This window comes from Leptidea sinapis, chromosome 15 (assembly GCF_905404315.1).
Source record: "Leptidea sinapis chromosome 15, ilLepSina1.1, whole genome shotgun sequence".
Lineage (NCBI taxonomy): Eukaryota > Metazoa > Arthropoda > Insecta > Lepidoptera > Pieridae > Leptidea > Leptidea sinapis.
Genome location: NC_066279.1, coordinates 8,931,810 through 8,946,879, shown reverse-complemented (window position 1 = coordinate 8,946,879; position 15,070 = coordinate 8,931,810). Strand labels below are relative to the sequence as shown.

The following is a 15,070-nucleotide window of genomic DNA, read 5'->3' as shown; positions in this document are numbered from 1 at the left end:
TAAAGTCAAAAACTACTTTGACCATTTTTATATATTTTTTTGCCAGTTAAATGGTAAATGATCACCGACTAGCGTGAGCTATGTATAATAAATAACAAAAAATGTAAACATCGTAGCAAATGTTGGCTTAAAACACTTAACTGTTGAAAATAGCAAGGCGTTAAATTTTAAGAGGGAGCAAACGGCAAGAGAGTGGGCGGATGTGATGAGGTAACCGCACATAGACATCCACAACCTCTATCAAGAGATGCGTTCTCGGACCCTTAAGGTGAGAGTATTCTCTAAGCTTAGAGGTCCCGCAGTGATACGAGAGTTCGGGAAAACTGCAACAGGTAATTAATACCAAAAATTCACTCCTCTGCATAAAAAGGCATAAAAGGCATTTATTTTCTCAAAATTGATTTCTTTAGAATTCTCTTTGATGTCATTTCTAATAACTACTAGATACTACTACCGCTTCAGAAACAAATGGCACTCTGAGAGAGAAGCAGCGGCGCAAGAAACTCTCCCAGCATTCTTTTTTTTTGCGCTCTTTTCAATAAAAATATACTATATTGTACAGTCATTTCTATCTCTATAAAGAAATCATAATCAAGTCCCAGGCTGTCCGATCATTTAGATATTCAGCAGTGGAGTAATAGGATTTACGACAGAGCAATTTTTTTATAAAACATTTAAATTTATTTATAGATAATGCCTGAACAGTGGCTGGGACTTTATTATAGAAGTGTATACATTTACCCTTAAAGCTATTATGTATCTTATGAAACCTACTAGAATTAGTTACAAGCAATCTCTTATTTCTAGTGTTATAATAATGAAAATCACTATTAAGAGCAAGAAGGTGACGATTTTTGTGAACGTATATTAAATTTTCAATCTGCTGTCGTCTGCGTAGCAATGAATTCCACTAATTTGCAGCACATCATTGATATACTGAAGAAACAGTGTAGGGCTTCAAGATATAAGAATAGCACATAAGCTTTGCGAGACACTAGCGTTTATAAGTCGGAGCATGTACCATTGATTACAACCTTGATGCTCCTAAGAGCCAGAAAAATAGGAATCCATTTGCAAAACCTCTCAGGAAGCCCATGATCACTGGTAATCAGATCATTAGACGGATCCGAGCGTTCGTCTTTCTTAGAGATCGGGTGCACTAAAGCCGCCTTCCTTATATTATTACTATTATTGGGATGACGCCTGATGAGTCGGAGAGCGTATATAGATAGGTAAGATCCGCCACGATGCTGGTTTACATATCTGGAGCAATATTGGTGGAATGCTATGAGGACCGCTCGTCTTTTGAATGTCATGAAAAGCGCCTCAAGCACTACCCTTTGCCTGAATTTCACTTCCGGCTTGTATGAGTCGCACCGCGGTATGAACGGTGGTGTCAAGCTATGTCTTGTTTGGCGCTATAGAATAGTGTGTTATTATTACATAATAATAATAACCTTTATTACAAAATAAAGACTAGAGAGATCAATAAAGAAATTAGGTTGCAGTTAAACGGTTTAAGTCTGTCTGTAAAGTTGCCATAAGGGTCTGTTTCCAACTATTAATTTTGAGAATACAATCGTTTATATTTTTATATTCCCAACTATTATATTAATTTAGACTACTGAACTCGTTCTCAATATGTAGGTACAGTATTCAAACGCTACTGTTATTATTAAACCCCATTACTTATTCTAAAAGGCGTTTAAAGACATGATACCTGCTGACAGTAATTTATTGTTTACTTGGTTCGATGTCCAATATTTATGTATGGGGTTGTAATTATTACTTGGATATGAAATAATGCATGAGCCTGTCGATGCTAATGGTCGAATGGTAAACGCGTTTGTCGATCAAGGACGGGGTTTGATTCAAATAAAAATAAAATAAAACATTTTTTATTCGACGTAATCATAGACGGCTTTAGTACTATAACATGACAGGGCTGTTTTAAGATGGCTCTAACATATTATCTTAATTTATAATAAATGAGCAAGCGCAAATTACTTTAGGATACAAATATTATTCGTTATTATGATTCCGTCTGCAATATTTTTGTATACGAGTATAGGCCGGGTAGTATTGTAATGTTTCTACCTATCTATACATATACAGATAAGTTTTGAAAATATCCTGTAAGATCATTTTAAAAGAGCACAACAATTTATTTTTTGTCAGATCGTTAGTAAGTTGGCTTGGCGTTGCGTAGAGACGTCGCTTCATTGTGTGTCTTCTACCGCATTTATCACGCCGAATTCCACCATCGCACGACACGCCACAAGTTAGGATATCATCCCCACCATCTGGATGTGTAGCGGTCCTCCACGGTGCGGTTTTCAAGGAGCTTTCTTCCTCGTACTACAAAGCTGTGGAATGAGCTTCATGGGTACCTTCAAAAAAAGCGCGTACACCTGCCTTAAAGTCCGGCAACGCTCTTGTGATTCCTCTGGTGTTGCAAGGGAATGTGGGCGGCGGTGATCACTTAACACCAGGTGACCCGTACGCTCGTTTGTCCTCCTATTCCATAAAAAAAAGTAATAAATACTGGCGACGAACCACAACTTAGGTACTATAAGAGTCGCAAGACTGTACGTTACAGAGTAAATGTAGGTAATAAATAGATCAGCGACGAATCGTGTATATCGCACCCTACCATTGTGTGGTGGTGATGGTCCTAGAGTAATGAAGATAATAAGAAAAGCGATGCTATGCTCGGAGATATAACGACCTTCAGATTTTTGTGAAATGTGATCAGTGTGCATGTATTCGTATTGATTTACTAGAAAGGTGCCTGGCAGTAACATAATTCATACCATATCCTTTGAAGTTTTTTATCGGAAGCCGAAAATTAAGTCTCTTTCAAATTAAATGTATATAAACAAAAATGAATACTAGCACTGTACCGGCTAATGGATATTTTATTATTGTTACGCGACAAGATGCACGCGGCGGCTTAGCGCCACTGCTCCTTCACTTACTGCGATCGAATAATCTTCATACTAGAAATAATATTATTTGTAAGTTATGCTATGCACTTGTTCTTCCAAAACTTTGAGTATTCTACGAAATCACATTGTACATTTTTGAATTTGCTAGTGATTTTTCTACAGTTGTCATTGATCTTTACTCCAAGTGCAAATTTTTATATTATTCGGACTTCTAATGGTTCGAGAAAACGTTAAAAGATTTCGTTTATATATATTCAGGTGAAGTTAGAAAACCCATCGCAATTTTATGCAGTTTAAAATAAGTGCCAAGTAGATAAGAATCTTATGATATTATTTAATTTTGACAAATAGGACATCGACAGATTGCGTATGATAAAGTCAGTATATGCGTACTAGTGTGTTTTCATTATTAAATTAGTACAGCCAGAAATTATATTCACATTGTCTGTACTAAAGTAAGACAAAGTTACTTGTTGCCATTCAATCGTATAAATCTTACAATATATATTTTATTAAGGTATTATTTGACTATTACATAAACTGTTGTAGCTTAAGGTAGGAAATTAGTTACACAAAATAAATGTGTGGGTCAGCTTGATTGAAAAAAGCATGCATTTGTACGTATTAACACCATATTAATAATTGATCTGCATTATTCCTTCATTAACAATATTCAACAAAATTGCAATAAAGCTATTTATATTAATATAACATTATTGTATACTCTACCATTTAAATATTAATTTTGTTCAAGAATCAAAATCATTCAAGTTGTTGTTTATGATGTTACCATCATAAACACGACGTGTGTGGTTCTTTTTGTTAGTCTTCCACAACATAACATTGTCAGGGGTTAAAAATAAGTGCATGATGATGAACTTAACAATAACAGCTAATTAATGTTTACCTTTAAATGGTTATCAACGTTAATCAACATAACATAATATTATATACTTAATTTATATTAATACGTGCTATGATAATCTTACATTTCTTAAGAAATTTAGAGGATACTGCAGTGTAGTGTCGTTTAAGATGTGGGTATGCTTACATCTAACCACGCTGCTAATTGTATTGATATACTAATAATAATAACTTCTACTATCGAATTCAATTCATCATTATTACTGGCTGGTCTTCCTCGAGGTTCATACTTCGACTCGAAGTTTCCTCTACGGAGGCAAAAACGCACAATGAAATTAAGGGACGAGACGTTTAGGACGTTCAGTGCGTTGTGAAATAGTGTAAAAACAATAATATAAAACTATTTGTGGATATATGATTATCTAAGGGAGAAAAAATTGTGTATGTGGTATACCCCGTAACCGCACACACACTAGCATAAAGGTGCTTCACTTGCTAATCACGGCGTGGAGTCCTTCTTTTTTTACTAGTCCGTGCATATTTCACGTGTTATGGAATTTACCTACGAATTAAAATATTTTTGATTTGATTTGATACTTTGAGCTTTTGGTGGACTAGTAGCGGTGTCCGTCACTACAGCTTTCTTAAATCTGGCCACGGTAGATGTTGTCAACAACTGCAAACCAAGATGTTCAAGCTAGCTGCTAAACAACCGAGGCTAGTCAATCACTCTAGGCCACTGCTGCTTCAGGACAACGTGCTCTAGCGTTCACACTGCACAACAGACGGCTAACAAATTAGAGGAGCTTCAATTGGAATGTCTTAAACATCTGCCGTACTCCCCAGTCCTTGCTCCGACAGATTACTGGGCAAATTAGGCTTAACATCTTGTCTCAAGGTGACGAGCGCAATTGTAGTGCCGCTCAGAATTTTTGGGTTTTTTGAGAATCCTGAGCGGCACTGCATTTTAATGGGCATGGCGTATCAATTACCATCAGCTGAACGTCCTGCTCGTCTCATCCCTCATAATAAGTTATCATAAAAAAAAAATACTATTCTTTTCGAAATTTGGATAACTTCTTGCAAGGGAAAAAATTCTACTCCGATGGGGCAGTCCAAACCGCCTTGAAATATTTTATTGACTCCCGTCTAGTTTTTTTAGTAAAGGTTTCAATGAACTACCTGTAAAATGCCAAAAGTGCATAGATAGCAAAGGTACATACTTAGATTTTATTTTATGGAATAGGAGGACAAACGAGCGTACGGGTCACCTGTTGTTAAGTAATCACCGCCGCCCACATTCTCTTGCAACACCAGATTGATTAATTAAATATATCGACTTTATATTCCGACCATACAAAACGCCATTTCATATGTAAGGACCTAATAGTTTCTTATTCAAATGTATTCAATGTAGACACACAGTTCAAGTTTATATACTTTACATAATTATTATATATATATATATTCGGCCGTCTAAAACTAAGTTACAGCATAACTTTTATTTGTGTGTCACGCTTGTAATAACGTTAACGTTGACGTAATAATAAGTGAGTCATTACTAATGATATCTAATAATAATAATGCCCCAGCAAACAAGTTTATGTAGTATTATTTTATATTGTCCAAAATAACAGAGTATATAATATATACATAGAGTTTCTTGCTCGATCTTTTCTAAGGAAATCTGCATTCCGAACGAGCTGTAAGAAAAAATTACATATGTCAAGAGTAATGCGATTTACCTACTAAATAAAATATTCTTGATTTGATTTGATTTGATTACGTGTGTGACCGTTTCGTTCTCAGGCAGATATCCTCTGCACCTACAACTAGGGTTGCCCTTTATGCCGATTGTGAGGTGTTTATTCAGTGATATGTGACCCACGAGGGAGGGCAGTGCCCGCCATGATCCGGATATCGTGTCTCTTTAACTGATTACACATAATAATTTATACGGAGATATTTTTATCCAATATATTGCCTTTTATTAATGAATATGTAACACAAATATATAATTAATCTTTCTTCCTCAACTTAGCACTAGATACTTCAATCGCTTGCAGCCAATGTTTAATTTCTTCTGGACATTCGGGTTTTGTTTCCGCACCGGAAACATTCTTCAACAGTGTTTCGGAGTCAATGTTGACCAGGCTTTGACGTGACAAAACCACAGCCCGAACGAAACCGTCACTAATTGTTATGAATTTCTGTTCTAAGTAAATTGTCTTGTCTTCCCAATACACAAGCTGAAACAAATTAAAATTATTTATGCACTTCAATAATTATTTAATATTTACAAAGATTATCATCATGACGTACGGTATATTACTATGGGGTCATGCTGCTGACATTGATGTAGTGTTTGCTCTGCAAAAGAGAGCTGTTCGTGCTATATATCAGCTTGGTTATAGACAGTCTCTCAAAGAAAAATTTAAAGAAATTAATATTATGACTGTTCATTGTCAGTACATTTATGAAAATTTAATATACGTTCACAAGAATCGTCACCTTTTTGCTCTTAATAGTGATTTTCATTATTATAACACTAGAAATAAGGGATTGCTTGTAACTAGTTCTAGTAGGCTTCATAAGATACATAATAGCTTTAAGGGTAAATGCATACACTTCTATAATAAAGTCCCAGCCACTGTTCAGGCATTATCTATAAATAAATTTAAATGTTTTATAATAAAATAGCTCTGTCGTAAATCCTATTACTCCACTGCTGAATATCTAAATGATCGGTCAGCCTGGGACTAGATTGTGATTATTTTATAGCGATAGAAATGACTGTACAATATTGTATATTTTTATTGAAAAGAGCGCAAAATAAAAGAATGCTGGTAGAGTTTCTTGCGCCGCTTCTTCTCTCTCAGAGCGTCATTTGTTTCAGAAACGGTAGAAGTATCTAGTAGTATAAGAAATGACATCAAAAAGAATTCTAAAGGAATCAATTCTGAGAAAATAAATGCCTTTTATGCCTTTTTTATCTCATTCTTAGTCACATATGGTTAAACTAATCATACCTACATGATCTTCTAATTCGTAAAAATTTGGATTTAGGGCCCAGATCAGAACATATTGAGTGATATTGTGTGAAACTCATTTCTGTTTCCTACCTTTATCATACCAATATTTGCATTACTCAAGGTGTAATTACAATTTAAATAATATGTTTTCAACTAAACACAATGCGGATAGGTGTGTAACACAATGCGGATAGGTTGATTGCCAAGCAATGATTGTGAGTTTGTGTCATTATGTGAATGAACAAAGTGAGAGACACTCACTACTGGGCCCCAGCATACTATACTTTTTTTACGACCATGAAAGAAATAAAAATATTTGGTGCGGAAATTTAAAATGCATTGTCTACCGCGCATGCGCGAAGTCAGCCATCGCCATTGCACAGGTCCGTGCACTTTATATTATACTTACTCTTTTTTAAAGAAAATGGGCACGTTGTTAAATAGCCTGTTTCACTAGCATCTTCAGATTATTTCATAATTCTAAGTAGCTTGTATCAACATAATACTTTAAATAAACAAGAAATAAGGAGTTTCTGACAATTGCGATGGAAAGAATGAAAAATGATCCCAGAGTCTAAACAGCTTGTTGCGTATCTGTTCATTTACTTAAAAAGTAGGCTAACTAAGTTTAAGTTAAGTTTAGTTTTTTTACTTTAAGTTTTTTTTAAATAAGAATAAAAAGTAAAAGTTATATGTCGAGTGTGGCCCCCTCTTGTTATGCTGACAGCTTGTATTCGTCCGGACATACTAAAACGAATACGCTCCCACTGCGCAGCATTTACATTCCTTAGCTCCCTGATGTATTGCGGAACGGGCTGCACCAATCTTACTCTTCGCTCTTCCCATATGTGCTCTATAGTATTGACGTCGGAACTTCGAGCTGGCCAATCCAAACAACAAATTCCTACCTCTTGAATATACACTTCCACATCTCCAAAACGGTGAGCGCGAGCGTTATCGTCCATAAAAATCATTTTTTCTCCATGAACCTTTAATGCGGGTTGTACGTAAGGAATAAGACTTCTGATATATGTACCGGTGTGCACTTAAAGTGCCGTTTTCTATGAAGACTAACTCCGTATGGTCAAGAAAAATTCTGCGAATCATTACCCTTGCCGTCGCAGTACTCGCCGACGCGACGTCGCTCACGGCGACTGCATATATTGGCAGCGAGAAGCCTCCTCCTGGCAGTCCTTAAGCTGGTTTGCACACCTCTTACTTTCTCTAGAGTCTTTTTGAGGTCGCCGTAAGAAGATTTGCGATTTCTCAATACCTGGAAGCGGTAAACTCAAGCTTCTGTGCATGGTTTTCTTCCAGACCCAAGCCTTCTACTGACGGTCAAGTCCTCTTGACAGTCCAACGACTCACATTTAGCCTCTAGGACACATAACATTGACAAAACCCTTCCTCAAGTAGCTTAATAGCTCCTAGCTTCTAATTAACTGCAATTTTTGTTAAAGTCTGAATATGTCTTAAAACTGAATTTGAAATAAACTTTTTTATGCACCACATCACTTTATAAATGTGCCAGTAATATTCTCAAATAATTTAAGCCGCATTTGGTATTGTATTTTCTTAAGGAACAGACAAATTTAAAATTGCCTGTTTTTTTTGCTAATGAGTTTATATTAAATTTAGAGTAATCGTGCACTTCTGTCTAATGTCATGAAACTATTTTAAAAGTTTTCATTGTGCTATAGTTTATTCGTTTGAAAATGATCATTACCAAACGACCGGCAAAAGATATGGGAAGTCGTAGTGATCGCATCGTATCAAATCGTCGCTTGAAGCTCGCCCTATTACATAAATCAAATCGGATATGAATTATTGTACGGAAGTGAAAACCTACGTACCTTAGTTTCAACTTTGTAAGCACTAAAGATTGGTATAGTTCTTCTGTAGCGAATGCTGGACGCTCCTTGCAGGACATGTCCATCTACTGCTTTGATATTGTCGTATATACCAGTCCTGTCATAGAAATGAAACCTTGCAAAATCCAGTTCTCTTACGTAACGCGCATTGTTCATGTGTCTCAAGAAAATATCCACGTCTTGTGTTGTGCAAAATCCTGTAAAAAGTATAACAACTTGAAAGGTATTTATGCAATCTGATTGCCATATCTTTGTATATTTATTACATCTATGAAGATAGTCGGTAATAATTACATAATAAAAGCATTTCTTACAAAATAAAAATTTAAAATCAGTCGCAGAGCTATTGAAATTTCGGACATAGAACTGTCTATGACAAGGACAATAATTATATTGGCGGACTGCGGTGCTGAGTCATTGCTGCTAATAAATTCGTACTGTTCTGTAAATGCAATTTAGCTAACGTGTGGTCAATATTCAAAGATTATCAATAACTGTTCAGCGAGCGTCTGCTAAAGAGAATTAATCACTTAAAATAAGTAAAATCCACTATCAATCAACTTATTAGAAAACACAAGACTCAATTTTTAAAGTTTATTATTATATGTCCATGATTTTTTGTACATGTAGGTGGTAGGTATCAATACAAAATATCATTCTTCACCTTTGCCCCAAGTCGATAAATGTGACTCACGTAGGTACACATAAATAACTTTCATGCTATGATACAACTTTTATGCTGGCTTGCACCAACTAATTTTTAGCAATAACAAACATATTAAAGTACCGGTTAACCAAAAATGAGTTGCATCATTCCATAGCTTTTAACTGTTAACCGTAACCGTCTAATCTTCGCCCGTTAAAGCTATTGTTAACGTTAAATAGCTAAATAGCAACCGGTGCAAGTATCAAATAAATAATCGATATTCACTTGACATTTCACATAAGTTTAACTATGCCAAGAAATACGATGGTGCATCACATTCCGCAGTCCTAGTTAACATGTTAAAGTTGGGTTAATGATAAAGTTAAATTTGACTTAAACCTTAACTATAACAGCTAATATGATTGCCCAGCCTTAATATTTTAAATTTACAGAACTGACTCCACTGGTACTTGACAAACGTTCATCACGTTTTAAAATTGATCAAATTCAAGTAGATGAGTACCTAATTGAGATTGCATAATTAAATAAGTACTAATTCGAGAGTACATAGTTAACATTAGTTGCATTCATTCTAGAATATTCCCGCTTGTCAGAAAGTTTATTGAGATTAGTTAAGATATATTTTAATGAACTTTATCATTTGGACATCATCATCATTATTATCAGCATGTATTGGTCTCCTGTTGGACATAGCCCTCTCAAAAGGCACCATGACCTGAACTTCTACTGTTCTCGTCCAGCTGTCGAAGCCCCTACGCTACGTTTTCCGTTTCGCGCTTCCCACTCACGAACATGTCGACCCCAGCCTTGTCTGTTATGAAAATGATGTGACCAGTCCATTGCCACTTCAGCTTTCAATGGGATAACCTCATGTCGTTTTCGATCCTTCAGCGAAATTCCAAGCATAATAACCCTTTCAAAAGCACAGTGAGGAACACACGTACCGCAAGTGTCCACGACTACTCGTATGTCATTTCAGACTTTAGTCATCTGACATTAAGGTATATGCAACCAGAAGACTCGACGAAGTCTCCTAAAAGCCACCCGTAGCTCAGCTGTATTCTTCTGTTAGCCTCTTTCTCTCGTTTCCGAACTTACAATTTTTTGTGTTAATTTTTCTGAATTTGGCTCATACCAATCCCTAATAGTCCTCGAATTGTTTGATAGGTATTCCGCGGGTTTTCTTCAATTAGCCCCTTAACAGTAGCCACATTATTTTCGTTGACAGCAGTTGAAGGCCGCCCTTCACGAAATTCGTCATGTAAAGAAACCCGACCTCTCTCAAATTCAGCAAACCATCGCCTCACGGTGCTCAAGCAAGGTGCTTCTCTCCCAAAAGCATTTTGAAGACGAGCGGCACAGTCTTGCCGAGAGAGAGAACTTTTAAAATCATAAAAAATCATCGCTCTTAAATTTTCGAATTAATTCAATTTTCGTTGCGTCCGAAGAATTTCGATGTGTGATAAAAAACAATTGACAAATGATTTCCCGCCAATTGTTTATTTTTATTCAAAAAATATAACATTCTAAATTCAAATAGTTCCGATTAGCTAGAAGTGCAAAACTTTTAGTGTGCCGCATGTATAGTAAGAGAATGTTACTTCTTAATGGATAAGATATAACGATCAATTTTGGGATTTAATGTACTCTCTGTATATACCTAGTCTACTCAAGGTATGTGTGAATAAAAATAATAAAACTGTAAATCATTATTTACTTCCTCAAGGTCCTACTAAAGTCATGGCAGCTAAATTATCTCATGACGCAAGTGAGTTATTATAATTCGAAAATCAATAAACAATTGCTGAAGACGGGTTCACAGCATTTGCATATTGTACAGGTGTAGTGCTTTTTAGTACATTTAAATATCTTTGGATTGGATTTTTTTTTATTAAATATAGTTTTGAAATCGGTTTGAAGATACCATAGATATGAACGACGTTTTATATTATAAAATAAAACAAAATGTACCGAAATACAATTGCATTATGTTGACGTCTGGTACAACCGCGCGATTTTGCGAGAAATTTCTTGCCTCACACAGCCACTTTGTGGAATCAATTACCGGCTGCAGGTTTCTGGAACCGGTCGACTTAGAGCACACTCTTACTCTCATAACTCAAAGGCCAGCAACGCATCTCTTGATCTCTGGTGTCACGGATAACCATGATCAGTTGCCTCACCATTTCCCATGACGTGCGCCCCTTGCCCGTTTGCCCCTTCTTATAAGAAAATAGAAAAATTACATCCGTAATCTGAATATATTAATACAAATTATACTGACGCCTGTCACTCGCCTGCACTTGCCAGGGTCGTGACTCTTGGCGTACCTACCATACCTTCTCTTCACTTGGCAAAAAATACCTACCTCCCTGATTTTTAACCCTTTTCAATATTTATTTTATGGAAGAGGAGGACAAACGAGCGTACGAGTCACCTAGTGTTCAGTGATGACCGCCGCCCACATTCTCTTGAAACGCCAGAAGAATCACAAGAGCGTTGCCAGCCTATAAGCCTATATATTTTGAAGGTCTCTACGCAAAGCCAGGTGATAGCCTTTCTCAGAGCCTGGATCCTCGCCAGTTGGAGCAGCTCTGCGTTGCACGTGGTGAAATGGTTCGAGCTGATATTGGGGTGCGTTACACCAGAGATGACATCCATACTCCATTAGTGGCCGGGCCTGCGCTTTGTAGAGCGTTAGAATGTGGGCCGGCTTGAAGTATTGCCGTGCTCTTTTAATGACGCCCAGCTTCTTCGAATTGGAAATCGAGACCCAGTATTTCCATACTACCCAAGGCTTTAAGGAAGGTCATGTCGAAGAGCTGTGATACGACAAATACGGATTTTTTGTGGTAAAGATGAGTCGTAGTCTTAAATTGGACAAGGCCCATTTTACCCCCTTCCGTGACCTTCTCGAGAGAGGACTCGATAGAAGACATAAGTTTCTTCCGGCACTGGTAAACGATTTCCCGGGAGAGAGATTGATGGCCCGTGTATACGGCATCAATACTACTGTCGTTTGCATAGCAATATAGATTGGAGGTGTCCAACATATCATGGATATGCAGAATCTTCGGTTTCAAGCAATAACCGTCGACAACGACCTGTGTGCTGCGCCCAGTGGGGAAGCCCAAATGATGGAAGTTTTGAGAGAAGTGCCGAGCAAAGGCTAACTGCCAGGCCTTCTCCAGTAATTTTTCAATCTATATTCATCATTCCTCTCCACATGACAAACGCTCAAAAGAACCTCAAAATATTAATGAGTACCTAAAGTATTTTTCGTGACAATTAGTTGATGTGTTTATAATGAGGTAAAACAAAATTGCTATCGTAACAGTGGTAGATACCAACTAATTAATCATTTAAATAAAATCTATTTAAATAGGAAATAGGGTTTAAAAAATTTAAATTAATTCAATTATCAATCTCATGAACATACCTATGTTAATGTATGTAATGAATAGTTATGACAGGTGAACTCATTTAATAAAACGTATAAATAATATTAGCCTAATAGAGATTAGAGAGTATTAACTACCTAAATCAGAATAAAAATAGAACCAAACTGTTGTAATTTCATTATCAAAGTAAAAATATAATATGAAGACTTACCATAAATAGTAGTTGGATCTTTTAACCCGCTCTTCTTATTAAATAATCTGCCAACACCAATAGTGAAAGCCACTCGTAAAAAGTAGTTTACGTCCCAGAAAACATACAACAACAAAACTATCGTTGTTATAACGCAAAACATTGTATATGACCTTATAAAACAAAAATGATCGGCAATCTGATAAGATAACAAATAATTAGGTATGTTAAATGTTGAACTCACACAAGCGTACTATACTTGTATCAAACATTAACTACTCGTCGTTCGTCGGTCGGTTGGTCACTTGCTCCACAGAGCATTGATTAACATTCACATCATTCTCAGTGTCGTTGAACCGGTTTTTACTTGTGTGAAGTTAGTTGATATAAAGTTGCAATTTATGCTATTTAATATAATATTAGGCGATATATTATATTAAAACATACCAGCTGGACCTTCGTGGTTGTTATTATTATAAGGGAATAGGTAGGTACGTCTCAGAAGTACTTATACGTATTACAGCACATGTAGACCGGTGAGAAGTGCCCGCGAGTTCAGTACATTGTCCCCAACCCAAAAATGCCGCTATTTGCTCGCTTACAGTTTTACCCCCTTATTCATAATGGTCCGCTAACTTTGAACAGCCGCTTAGGAGTGTTTTTTTCTCATTCTAACTTAGGTCAATAGAAGAAGACAGAGTGAGAATTAGCAATGCTTTAAGTTAGCAGACTATTGTGAATTTATTCGGTTAGTAAACAACTTGTACTTGTTACTTATCAGTCAATGTTTCAGTAGTAGATACCTATTCACATACCTAAGTGAAATTATTGATGTCATTCACCGTAATCTATTTATTAATACGTAAAGCGAAAACTGTGTACTTACTTCTTTTAAACAAATTGCGCGAACGGATGAACGTGAAATTTAACACTGTTAAAGTTTATATGGAGAAGAAGTGCATGAAACTTATTTTTTTATGGTTGAATTTCGACTTCTGAGCGACCACTAGTAATTAAACACATGAAATTTCGGAAAAAACATTATGTTCAATAGATATACCTAGATATCACTTTATACCTTTAATTATGGGAGATTTAACGAATAACTTCGCATTAGCAAAATACATTCTCATGATTCTTACGTGCCTCATAAAATAGTTAAAATTATGTAGAATACAACGCAACATTGTTATAACTTTTGTACTAAGTAACTACTCACACGATAATGTTATTCTTTGCAAAATTTATCAAACATTAGAACATTCAAACAGTCTGTACCATAAACCATAACATCAGCATGTAGCTGTAGGTACGACAAGTTCTGTACAGGTATTCATTTTAGTGGGTTTGCCAAGACAACATTATTACGCAACTGTAAAGGGTGATTAAATAAAAATAATTATTTGACATGTATTCATGCAAATATATAATAATAGTTGAGAATTGTACTTAAAACTTTCAATCTACATATTTCGAAGATTAAAACTTGATATTTTCATTCCGTCTAGCCAAGACTTGATATTTTTCGGACATTCCATAGTTTTGTTGGATCCAGGAAGTCCTAGGAGAAGCTTGGCTACAGGATTCGTCATATCGCCAATGGCATACTGTCGTGAGATTAATAAACACCGCTTCTTATTGTCACGTAGTGTTATAACTTCATGTTCGAAGAATAATGAACGTGCATCCCAAAACACTAACTGAAATAAAATAATCATAATTAATTCATCTCTTACTATTTTTTAAAAAGGTAAAACTTTTTTAATTCGAATATCTTTCGAATTTCTCTTTTTTTAATAATATAATAATTATAATTCGAATACGGAAGAGTTTGTTATCTTAGGATATTCAATCAGTTCCCGCCATTTCACATATTTTTTCCGAGGTTACAAGATAAAAAATGGTGGCTCTACAAAATGCTGTCCCGATATACGAGTGAAAAGTACAGAAATAAAAAGTCACTTATGAAAAAGTTTCCACACTTATTGAAGAGCACTAGGTACAACAAGCAAAATGACTAAATGTACGCTCAAAGTTCTAAAGAAGCTTCACGAGCGATCAGAAGTATTGCAGCGTGGTCATCAAAGCTTCAGTTAT

At 35.9% G+C, this 15,070-nt stretch overlaps 1 protein-coding gene across 1 annotated transcript; it reads right to left on the bottom strand.

Annotated features, from left to right (window-relative positions):
* Positions 1-5,775: 5,775 nt before the first annotated feature.
* Positions 5,776-13,278, bottom strand: LOC126968498 (protein THEM6). Its single transcript, XM_050813575.1, has 3 exons — positions 12,995-13,278; positions 8,698-8,912; positions 5,776-6,061 (listed from the first exon to the last, which is right to left on the bottom strand). Exons 1-3 carry the CDS (start codon positions 13,134-13,136, stop codon positions 5,831-5,833), a joined length of 588 nt encoding a protein of 195 aa, XP_050669532.1. The 5' UTR covers positions 13,137-13,278; the 3' UTR covers positions 5,776-5,830.
* Positions 13,279-15,070: the final 1,792 nt, after the last annotated feature.